The sequence below is a fragment of the Dama dama genome, chromosome 2 (assembly GCF_033118175.1).
Source record: "Dama dama isolate Ldn47 chromosome 2, ASM3311817v1, whole genome shotgun sequence".
In the NCBI taxonomy this organism is placed as follows: domain Eukaryota; kingdom Metazoa; phylum Chordata; class Mammalia; order Artiodactyla; family Cervidae; genus Dama; species Dama dama.
In genome coordinates this window covers 40,369,281-40,381,688 of record NC_083682.1, presented here as the reverse complement: position 1 = coordinate 40,381,688, position 12,408 = coordinate 40,369,281, and the positions used below count along the sequence as shown (strand labels likewise).

The following is a 12,408-nucleotide window of genomic DNA, read 5'->3' as shown; positions in this document are numbered from 1 at the left end:
GCTGATTTAGCATCTTGCTAGCACCTAGTAGAATAAATCATTCTGTAGGGTTGCAAATTCCTTCTCCATGTAGTCATTCGGTCAGTTGGTCAACAGTTGTTGAGTATTTGTTGTGCACAAGATGGTAGCTAGAAATTCAAAGTGGAATAAGATATGATCCCTGTCCTTGAGGAATTTATTCCAGAAATAATTATATTTAAGGGATTTCTTGAAGGACAAGAAGGATTCTGTTAGGGAGATGATGAGAGAGGACAGGACAGGCAGAGGGATTGACGTGTGAGTCTGGCTCGGCTTGGCATCTGGAAGGGTCTAACATAGTGGATGTATTGCAGTTACCAATTGCTAGTTATCTCTTGAGTGTTCTATCAACACTTCAAATTTCTTCTAAACTCATCTCTAAAATTCTTTTGGATGTTTCCTCTTTTCTCCATTCCCTTAATTAGGATTTCACCATCTCTCACCTAAATTTCTGTTATAATGTCCTTATTGAATTGAACCTGTTGTATACACAGTTACCAGATTGTGGCTCTAAAAAGTAAACTGGATCATAAAGTCATTTGGTGGTTCCTTGTGACTTAAAAGTGAGTCTAGCCTTTTGGTCTACATTCAAGGCTCTTCACAGTCTGGTTCCAACTACTACTTTTAGCATGAGCACGTGTGTTAGTCAGTCAGTTGTATTCGACTCTTTGTGACCTTATGAACTATAGCCCACCAGGCTCCTCTGTCTGTGGAATTCTCCAGGCAAGAATACTGGAGTGGGTAGCCATTCCCTTCTCCAGGGGATCTTCCCGACCCAGGGATCAAACCTCGGTCTCCTGCATTGCAGGCTGATTCTTTACTGTCTCAACCACCAGGGAAGAGAAGTTCTCAACTGTGACCTGTATGTTATAATTGCCCAAGGAACTTTTAATAATCCAGATTCCCAGGACTAGGTATCACTGTGTTGCTCTCTTGGGTTGAAGACCTGGGTCTCGCTCTCCACCATCCCCCAAGCTTCTAAGAATATATCCAGCACATAGTAGGTACTTGGTATCTATGGACCAAGTGAATGAATGTTGTTCCCTGTCTTACTGTCGTCCATCACTTATTGCTACCTGACATTATATTACATATTCATTTTTGTGTGTTTGTTGTCCCCTCCCCTCAGCTGCATGAGGAAAAAGACTTTGTCTACTATTGCATTTCATTTTGTTCACCACTCTCTTCCTGAAACAGACAACAGTGCCCAAAAAATGTCTTGTGGAATAAACAAATGAATGAGGAATATATGGGAAAATATATTTTTAAATTTTTAAAAAGAGAAAAATAGATGGAGAGTGAGAGATGGATTGACTGAGTATAGTTGATGATATAATGAATTATTAAATAGAGAATAATGGTGAAAGAGGGGTTAATGGGTAAACAAATGAGTAATAAATAATTGAATGAAGTTCTTTGGACCCCAGGGATCCAGTAGAAAAAGAGACTAAGACAGCAAGAAAAACTTTAAGCTACAAGGTAAGAATGGCATTGATAACATCCAGGTTTTATTGGTTTGCCAAGACTGCCTCGCTTCAGACATATCACCATGAGCTCTGGTGATTATAAAAGCTGGAGGAGACTTTGAGGGCTATTCTCAAATTTGGACAACCACAAGTAAGGAGCATTCAGGATGGAGAAGTAGAAGGCATGGAGGTAGGAGGGAGCTTGGCTGCTGCAGGTGTTGTGATGCCCATTAATCAAAAATATCCCTGGAGAACGTCTCCAAAATGAGTTCAGGGAGAATAGGATAAAGACTGTACTGTGGTGTTTCTTTCCATGACAAATTTTCCTCTGGGAATTTTCCTATGAAATGCTGTGAAAGTGATGATCTTTCTTGCAAGCAAAAACTGTGCACCCCCACCTTTCTTTGTTTTTGGTAGAATTAAAGTGCTATTTCGTAGTAAGTTATCATAGTGAACCAAAAATGCTCATCTTTGAGCTTCATCGCCTGTGCTTCCATGATGCTCACTTCTGACACCCCTCTCCTTTACCCTGTGTTGAATGGGAACCAACCAATTAACACCATGTCTTCAGCTCTGAAATAGTATTGTTTTTTCCACTAATGCTGTTTTTCCTGGAAAGCTTTTGTTTGTATATATCTATCTCCCTCTTGCAGAGGGATTAGCTACTTGCCTTAACCCTCTATAATAAGATCAGTGTGAGGCACTTCACTTGCTCCCAAAGGCAGGGTAGAGATGAGCCAAGCTATGGGACAATGCATTTGATCTTTTGTTCTTGAACTAATTGCAAATCCAGGGATGTGAATGTTTCATTTCTTGGAGGCCTGCCCTACAGAATCACTCATATTGAGCTCTTAAAAGAATCCTGCTAATCCTACAGAATCTTAGATATACCCAAATTAGTCATGAGGGATAGTTTCACTCTGACATCAGTGTGCCTTATGGATGGATGGGATTGTTTGTGTTAAATAAATCTGTAGCATGAACTGGGGTAGAACCAGAGAAGTAATATTTTACTTAAAAAAAAAAAACTCAAAAGGCTGGCATAGTATATTTATGAATCTGCTTCACTCAAGCCCTGAGCCATTTCTTCGTGTGTTTTTTTTCATGTGTTCAAGCCTCACTGAGTGTGACACGTGTTAGCACAATGCCGGGTGCCAGGCACAGCATTAACATCTAAGGAATTCACAGTTCGAAGGGAGAAATCAGCAACAGCAAGAAACACAGGGAGAAAAATCACTTGAAAAATTTGCTTCCGAGTCCAGACACAGTTAATATTTATTCTGAAACGTACCTCAGAAGAGAGTATGTCCCTTGTTATTTTTAACTGCTTTACTTACTTTTTTTGTTTTTTGGTTGCACCATGCAGCCTGTGAAATATTAGTTCCCTGACCAGGGATTAAACCTATGCCCCCCGCAGTGGAGCGCAGAGTCCTAACCCCTGGGCTGCCAGGGAATTCATTTTCAACTGCTCTAGAGGGAAAGGCTGGTTAAGGTTTAAAAGCTTCAAAAGTTGTTGCATGTGCTTGGAAGTCCTTTACGGCTGGATGTAGAAGCAGATGGGCTGTCTCACTGCCCAGGTGGTGTAGTTCTAAGACTGCTGTGAAGGCCTTCTTCCCCATGTGTTCCGACCAGAATACCTAACATTCTTCTTCTTTTAAGTCTTCAAAGACTTGTGTTAAAATGCAGATACTTTTCAGAGCCAAACTCTAACAACAATATCATAGTCTAATATTTTAATAATCTTCTTACAGAAGTAAACCACTTTTGGCTAAGTGCTATATCTAGTATTGAGGCATCCCAGGTGGCACAGTGTTAAAAGAATCTGCCTGCCAATGCAGGAGGTACAAGAGACGCGAGTTTGGCCCCTGGGTCGGGAAGATCCCTTGGAGGAGGACATGTGGGTCCTGGAAGATTCCATGGACAGAAGAACTTGGCGGCTACAGTCCACGGGGTTGCAAAGAGTCAGACACAGCTGAGCACGCACGCATGCATGTCTAGTATGGCAGGTAGTTTTTGATGGGTGCCTGAGGTCAGAAATTACAGAGCTCAAGGTGTGAGCTTTGGCTTGCTGTATAGTGTTAAGAACGCATCACGTAGAAGGTATTCAGTGTCATATTATACAGGACACGCCCTAAGAATAGAAATCATCCCTTTGAGAGGGCTTGTAAGAAACAAAAGACACAGTACGTGGCTATAGAGAGACTGTGTTCTCTTAGGAAAAATATTGCTTCCCTTTATGAATATTTAATCACCTGATTTCAAATAGCACCAGGCAGGGAGCAAATTCCAGTTCCAAGTACCAATAAAATGTGCGATAAGATTTGAGACAATGAGACCCACTGCCGTCGGGCTGGTAGGCAAGCAGCGCCACAAGGGAGGTGAGATTTGGACCGGGCTTGGCGGTGAGAGCGAGCCTGTGGGTCAAGAAAGCAGAGCCAACATTTGGGGGAGGGGCGGGGGGTGGGGGTGGATTGGCGGGGACTGCAGAGAGGGGCAGGGAGCCAGGTTTGGCATGAAGGTCAGTGGGCAGGAGGGGTGGGAGGATACAGGGTGCAGATGGTGGAGCATCTCCAGTTCCTTCCTGAGGATCCCAGAAAGCTAACGAGCAAGAGAGGGATGTGACCAGTCTTGTTTCAGACCATTCTAGCTTAGAGGTGGAATGCCGAAAGGATGAGGAGAGTGGAACTTCAGTGTCCGGAGGTCGAATGTGAGGCTCATACAGATGTCAGGGAGGAGTCAGGAGGGGTGGAAAGGAAGCAACGGTGAGAGAGTCACCGGGAAGTTAGAATCACCCCGTCTTCATTCCAGCCCTCTTGCCGTAAACCACGGCTTTACTAATTTGAGCAATCAGTGGAGTGGAGCCCAGCCTTCCAATGCCTGTCTCTGGAGTCAGGGTCGGGCGCCTGGTTCACATTCCCAGCTCTTTCGCTAATTTAACCTCTCTAAGCCTCAGTTTTCTCGCTAGTAAAATGGGGAGAAGGGTACATACCGCACAGGGATGTTGCAAAGGTCAGCTGAGAATAGGATGGTTGCTGTGTTGTACTCCTTGAGGGGACACAAAGCCGGAGCTTAATCGAGGAAGTAGTTGCATTTTTCAGAAGCATTTCGAGGCATAAAACTCTGGTTTTAATTTTTTCTACTTAGGTGGACGTGTGAACTGTAGTTAACTAAGTACCCCACCCTCACCCCGTTTTCTGCTTATCCTGACCACCGGAGAACCCAGTGAATACTCTATGTTTCTGGTAGTTCAGTGTCTGATCACGTGCACCGAATGCATGCTTTCGGTTGCTTTCTTTCTTTCTCATTTCTTTCTCTCTGTTGCTTTCTGAATAGCAGGAACAAAGACATCTTGTTTAAGACGTAAATAATATGCCTCGTTGTAGTTTGGCAAACCACAGATTGAAAAGAAAACAAAAACAAAAAACCGCGGTCACCTGCGTGTGCCGCTGCCTTCCCAGCACTGGCTCCCTTGGCCTTCAGCCGTTCAGCCCCTCACTCACCAGTTGTACCCCAGATACTCTACACGCTATTGCAAGGAAGAGAAAGATGGCCCAGATGCTCTTGAGGGGTCTCTCTGGTTACTGTGAGAGAGAAGATTCGTAGGCATGGTGTGAGGTTGCATCGCTCATCATATGGCTGCATGAAATCCATAGCTGCGTAGGGTTTGGTAAGGGAGAGGTTGGTTTCGTCCCTGGGCGGCGGGGACCACATGATGTGCAGCGTGGGCGGTTGGGGTGGTGGCTGGGACTGCAGAAGTGGGGTTTCCAGGAGGCAGAGGGAGGAGGCTGCAGAGACGCTGCTTGTCCTTCGTTCTTGCAGGGAGGGAGAGGGAAGGGAGGGAGATGGCAGGAGAGGAGGGCGGCCTTTTCTCAGGTCCTGCAGTTATGCGGCTGATTTATTTGCTAGTTACTCAGTCGTGTCTGACACTCTGTGACCCCGCGGACTTTAGTCCTCCAGGCTCCTCTGTCCATGGGACTCTCCAGGCCAGAATACTGGAGTGGGTGGCCATTCCCTTCTCCAGGGGATATTCCCGACCCAGGGATCAAAACTGGGGTCTCCTGCTTTGCAGGCAGATTCTTTACTGTCTGAGCTAAGGGAGATGATACAGAGCACTCTGAGAAAATGAACATGGCATCTGCTACAAGCTTCCTCATATCGCTCGCTGGCTTCTTAAAGTGACACTCAAGAGACGTGGCTTTCTGGTCCTGAGCTGTGGGCTGCTTTTACTGTGAGTTCTGTCGGTGACCAGGGTCCTTTTTTCCTGTTGGCTGATAGATAACTTGATTCATGTTTGTGCTCACCTCTTGCAAGAGCAGAGGCCACCTGCCATGTGTTTTTATATTAGCCTTAATTCTGGCTGCACTGTAAGTTCCCACCCTTGTTCCCTGCTCTTTCCCTCCCCACCCTGCCCCTGCCCCAGGTTCTCACATCCCTGTGTTCAGACTGTATTCCACACACATCTGCCTCATCTGCTGTAATTCCTGTCTGCAACAGTGAGGAAAGTAACAAGAGGAAGCATGGCTTCCTCAAGTGTTCAGCCTGTTCCTGGGACTCCCTCTCCATAGAAACATCAGTCCAAGGGAAGGAAGAGGGAAGGAAAGGAAATTAAGCAGCAAGAGCATCCAGCCCACGAGTGTAGAGACAGCAATCTTGGGCAAGGCTCTCTGGCCACGGGGCAAAGTGCTCCCCTTCCCCACCCCCAGTTCCTTAGCTTCCTGGGGAAAAGCCAGCCCCTTCTGGGGTATTTTTCCAAGTCCTTGACTCTGTGATGCCACGAGGGGTTTAACCAGGGTGGAGTTTAACGAGGCATGGTGCTTTCAAGCAATAGTGACCTCACCTCTTCTGCCTTGAGCCGGGGCGCCTGTAGCAGAAAGTCTGAGCAGGTGGTGTTGCTCGCTTTCCAAGGCCACTGTGCCCTTCTTTGTCCTTCTTACTCAGTCACCGTGGGAGTGGTGGTTCAGGAGGGAGCCAGCTCAGCTCAGCTTTTCCCCATTAACACTCCCTGCATTCTCACCCCAGGACTGCCTGGCCCCTGGGCTAGGGAACCAGGGTCTGGAGAGTCCTCCCCTCTCCCCTGGGCCAGCTGCAGGCTTCTGACCTCCCGCCATCCTCTGACTGCGCTCCTGGCCTCACTCCTCTTGTATTTGAACGAGAACTCACCTGGCCAGCCTGGAGAGTTGGGGGAGGGCTCCCCGTGAGTTGCCCCCGTCCACCATCCTCCCAGCACAGCACCTCGGTCTGCTGTTTCTTCTCTGTCATTGCCCAACCCCTTGTCTCACCTGAGTCTTCACTTCAGCTATTTTCTTTTTTAAAACATTTATCTGGCTGTGTCAGATCTTAGTTGCGGCACCCAGGATCTTTGTTGCATTGGGGGTGGATCTTTCGTGATGGTGCACGGACTGTCTGGGCTCAGTAGCTCTGTGGCATCCAGGAGCTTAGTTCCTTCACCAGGGATCGAACCCATGTCCCCTGCATTGCAAGGCGGATTCTTAACCACTGGACCACCAGGGAAGTCCTGCTTTAGCTATTTTCTACCTGAATTAGATTAAGCAGTGCCATTCTAGTCCTGGACCAGAGAATCTTTAAAACACTTTGGAGCCTTATTTCAGCAAGGGTGTTCCCTTCTTGAGAACAATTGCTCACTTTCTAGCGTCTGTATCTGATATGAGGTCCCGACTTTGAGATGAGTTTATTTGTACAAATTTCAACCATGAACCTGCTATGTGCCTGGCATGGTGATAAAATCTTCAGGGCTTCTGATGGGTCGTTTTGCCTTGTCTCAGGCCTGTCTTTCATACCTGTTTTCCCATTGTCTTTGCTTTGCTGCTTAATCATCTCTCAACTCCAACTCCCTCTTCCTTCCTGACAGTTTGATTTTACAAACTTCCTCTCCTATCCTGCCTTAATAGCTTCTAGCTTCAGAGGCATGATTTACGCTTCCTCAAAGGGTAAGGTTTTATTCTCTGAATTATTGTTTCTTTTGCAGTTCCAGCGTGGTAAATCCAGCGTCCACCATGATTGATGCATCCCAGGAAAACACAAGAAAGTCAGCTATATCTCCAGCCAAGGTAGATTGAAACTTGGACTTTGAAAAGCTCATTTGGGGCCAGAATGCCATTCTCTTATTTTATCAAAGTACCATGAAAAAGAGGAATTTGTAGTACTTTTCCCCCATCAAATATAGATAATTTTTACTATTTAATATAGGAAATCACTCTTTTGGTGGACCTAGACTTTTTACCCTAAAGAATAAAAAGTCTGACACTACTGGGGGCTGCTTCATATGCTTTTAAGCATATGGCATGTGGCTTGTTAGTTCCATGACAGTCCTTATTCCTATTCATGGCTTCCTGAATCCCTGTCAGAAGTCTGCTTGTGAGAGAGGATTTTCAATTTATGAAACTACAGATAGCAAATATTGATTTTCAGTCTTATATTCATAAAGAAAAATACTTGGAGCGGGGATAATTTAGTTCAGGATTAACATATACACACTACTATATATAAAATAGATAACCTATAGCACAAGGAACTATACTCAATATTTTATAATAAACTATAAGGGAAAAGAATCTGAAAAATACATATGTAACTGAATCACTTTGCTGCACACTTGAAACTAACACAGAATTGTAAACCAAGTATATTTCAATTGAAAAACAGAACTCTATTTATTGATATGCTTTCTGACATTAGAATTAATGATCATCTTAGTGACTATGAAGCACTTCAAGATACCTTTTAAATCCTTATAGGAAAGGTCAGTTGCAATTATATTTAGTACGACTTTAACCCATTACGGTGAGTCTCGTATGCTAGAAAGAGCGCTGGTGTGAATCTGCCCTAATTAGAGCCTCAGGTTTACCCTGACCTGCGACCGCCTCTTTGATATGTTCAGGCCCAGGTTTTCTTGCCTCTGTAAAAATCTCACCTCTGTGAGATTAGATTTGAATGCCTGGTCTGGTTTAACTTTGTAAGACTCCAGAATTGAGTACATTTTACACAGTTTTGTCCTGATTTTTTTTTTTTTTTTTGGCATGGCATATATGTGGTGATTCTTTCCTGACCGGATTAACTAGGACCATCATTTTTCAAACATGCCAGATAGAGTTTACTGGTTAAAACTATTAACTATTGCATATAATAAGCATTTGCTGACACTGAGTTGCTGTTATGACATATAAAATGAATTTAATAAACAATATTTTTCCCCAGCAAAGGAAGAATCCGTTTAATAGCTCCATGTTGCCAGAAGATCACTTATCTCAACAAACCAAAAATGAGCAGTCAAAAAATGGAAAGACTGGTTTCTTTCAGACTTCAAAAGAGGGTAAATATTATTTTTATTGAGCTAGATATTTTTATCTTTGTTATCTGTGGACTAAGGGAAATTCTCAGAGTTCCTTTAACTAAAATAGCTTTCAAGGGAAAGTGAAAAATTGTGATGGTTTTCTTATTTTTCTACTATACCCACCATTTTCCTGCCCGAGAAAAGGAAGCAGAAATTTTAGAAACCAGAAGTTCATGCATTCCAGGCTCAGAGGTGACACTTGTGTGACCTCCATTCCTTGGGTTCCCCCTCATCGACCTGGGAAATTTTTTGACCAGAGGCCTTCAGTCATTCCTTGAACACTATTTATTGGATGTCTACTGTGCAGACACAGTTCTCTGTTTAAAATTAAGAGTTTGCCTCAAGACCACTTGACAATGTTACAATCCTCTAATCTGTAATTATCAGCTCAGTCTCCCAGGAGCATTTGATTAGATTTGTTGCTGAACTGATTGAAGTCTGCCTCTTACAGAATTTTACCATTCTTATATTCTATTAAGAAGAAACATTAGACAATTTAATCTCTTCAAAATCAACTGTTAAGAAGATTCCACAGGCATTAAAGACTGGACAAGGGGTAGAAAATTAATTTGTAATTGTTATTGTTCGGTTGCTAAATAGTGTCCAACTCTGTGACCCCCATGGACTATAGACCACAGAAAATTAACAATTAAACACTAGAATTAGGAGTTTCAATTATACTGTTTTAATATTAGTGTAGTTTATCCTCTCCATTGGATACATTTTATATAGCATAAAATATTTTATAGAAGTCACTGGAACATGTTACCTGTTTTTTTTTTTTTAATCTTTTTGTCAAAATTAATTTTTATTTTAGGTGTTGAAATTTTCTTTTTAGAAAACTGGGCTCATTTTTCTGGTTTCCATACATGAATTTTTTCAAGTGACTTTTGTATTTTTTCTTTACTCTCTTCAAGGAGTTTCTGAAATTTCTTAAAAAAATTTTTTTTCTATTGAGTATAAAATACCACAAAGTTTGAATATAAAGCATAGCCATCTTAAATTCAGTGAACTTCATGCATGAATTTTTTTAGAGTTTTTAATTAGGTCTGTACTTAACCTTCAAGCTTTATTATCTTTTAATATTTTAGCATTTTTTGCTAAATGTAGATTAAGTTTATGATAGGTGTTTTAATGCGTTACTCTCCATTTGGCATATCATCTGATATGTTTTACTTTTCAGGGGAGTTGTCAGAGTCCAAAGAAGAGTCATCTATCCTGAATATTTCAAGCCAAAAGTTAGAGAAACCAAAGCAGACTCTTTCAGGTCCTGAGAATGGGTCCCCAATCAAGGCTCCAGTCCCCAAAGTCAGGAAAATGCTCTACAAGTCCCAGGACTTAAAGCAAGATGACAACCAGCCTTTTCCTAGACAAAGGACAGACTCCCTGAACGCAAGAGGGGCTCCCAGAGGGATCCTGAAACGCAATTCCAGTTCCAGTAGCACAGACTCAGAAACTGTGCGTTTTCATCAGAACTTTGAACCCAAAAGCAAAATTGTGTCCCCGGGCCTAACCATTCATGAGAGAATTTCTGAGAAGGAGCACTCTTTAGAAGACGACTCCCCCTCAAACTCACTGGAGCCATTAAAGCATGTGAGATTCTCTGCCGTGAAGGATGAACGGCCACAGAGTCCAGGGCTGGTCCACGGCCGGGAAGTGGGAGAATTTAGTGTTTTAGAGTCCGATAGGTTGAAGAATGGAATAGAAGATGCAGGGCTCACAGATGAGGTTGGGAATGACCCTCAGCCTTCCCAGTACACAAACGGTTTGCCTTTTCAGTCATCATCCTCAAGCCCAAGTCCATCAAAAAATGAAACAAGTCAGCCAGCGACTTCTGGTTCCTTCCCAATTAATGAGCACTCTTCTCCCAAAGAAGTATTAACTACAAGAGCGCTGTCCACTGAGAATTCACACACCATCAATGAACACAAAACTAGCTCATCAGAATTGTCCAAAAACCCTGCTGGTAAGAGATTCATCACTACCAGGCTATAAAAACTGACCCAGTGGGCTTGGGATGGCCAGGACAGCCAGGCAGCCTGGTAGAAGCCCATTTTGCCTTCTAGGTATTCCAGGTGAAATTCAGGCAGAAGCCACTGGGGAATGTCTATGCTTCTTCATGGGTTTGCAGGTTGTCCTCAATCACCAATAACTAAAAGAACCAGAATAGCACACTTTCTGGCACATATTACACTTCATCCTAAACAAATTTAGGTGTGTCAATTATTTAGTCAAACAGATTATAGTATTTTTTTTTTTTTTAGTTAAATCAAGGTTTGTATACGAGAGTGAAAATTAAACATATGCTAATACCTTTATATCGGAGAAGGCAATAGCACCCCACTCCAGTACTCTTGCCTGGAGAATCCCATGGATGGAGGAGCCTGGTAGGCTGCAGTCCATGGGGTCACTAAGAGTTGGACACGACTGAGCGACTTCACTTTCACTTTTCACTTTCATTCATTGGAGAAGGAAATGGCACCCCACTCCAGTGTTCTTGCCTGGAGAATCCCAGGGACGGGGGAGCCTGGTGGGCTGCCGTCTATGGGGTCGCACAGAGTCGGACATGACTGAGCGACTTAGCAGCAGCAGCAGCAGGAACAGCAATACCTTTATGTAGAGTAAATATGTTATTATTCACCTAATGCAAATTTATTGATTCCCATTTAACAAAACTTTGGTTTCTCTTTAATTTCAGGAGAACCTTCACTTTCTTAGCCTCAAAGGGTGGGAAACTAGACTTTAAATTCTTACTAGGAAAAAGCTTCGTATTGATACCATGTCTTGCCCAGGGCCTTCATCGTTTGTTCCTAGACATTAAATGTTCTGAAGGAACTTTCTCCTTCAGTTGGTGTGAGTTGAGAGGCAATGGGAGTACTGATTTTTCTCGCTAGCTCATTGATTTAGCCCTCTCTTGAAGATCTTAGAGCTCTCAGAGGATGCCTCAAACTGCTTTCGGATACCCACATGATTACTTCATAGTTCTTGTGTTTTAAAACAGAAACAGTGGGAAAAACAATTTTATGTACTCTCTCTCATCTTCATTAAGTCTTAATCCAACCCTATGATAATTTCTGTAGTCAGAAAAATATATATAGCAGCAGTCAAGTTTCTAAATCATTTTTCTTCTCATCCCCTATTAGTCATTGTTGTGTTGACCCTGAATCACTTTTGCTCAGTCCTACTCTTTCACACTTATTCAGATCAATCCACTTCTTAAAGACAAAGTGTCTCCATTACCCCTCTCCCTGGATATTTTAAATAATTTGAAAAAGGCAGAATATTTTTTTAAAAATTTAAAATTATCAGGTGCTTCTTCAAAGATATAAAGGAACTCATTTTAAGGAAACTTCTGAAGTTTGAGTAAACACTAACAAATAATTAGATGATGCTTACTTAAATGTTTGTCTAAAAGATGAAAAAATTCTTTGGTAATATTTTCTTTTGGTATAATCCATAGAAAAAAATCGGTAAACCTTTCCTGTTTTTCAAAGTGCACCTGCTTTCTCATAGACTACCTTTATAATTTTCTGTTAGCTATTTATGCTTTCTGATTTTTAAATCTAACTTACC

General features: G+C 42.7%; 1 protein-coding gene across 4 annotated transcripts in view; it reads left to right on the top strand.

Annotated features, from left to right (window-relative positions):
• Positions 1-12,408, top strand: part of SYTL2 (synaptotagmin like 2) — a 119,144-nt gene that overhangs the window by 74,114 nt on the left and 32,622 nt on the right. For all 4 annotated transcript variants that reach the window (XM_061120033.1, XM_061120045.1, XM_061120037.1 and 1 more), the window contains 3 exons: positions 7,471-7,552; positions 8,700-8,814; positions 10,019-10,801. In XM_061120033.1, coding sequence (XP_060976016.1) covers positions 7,471-7,552; positions 8,700-8,814; positions 10,019-10,801 — 980 coding nt within the window. The remainder of the gene's footprint in view (positions 1-7,470; positions 7,553-8,699; positions 8,815-10,018; positions 10,802-12,408) is intronic.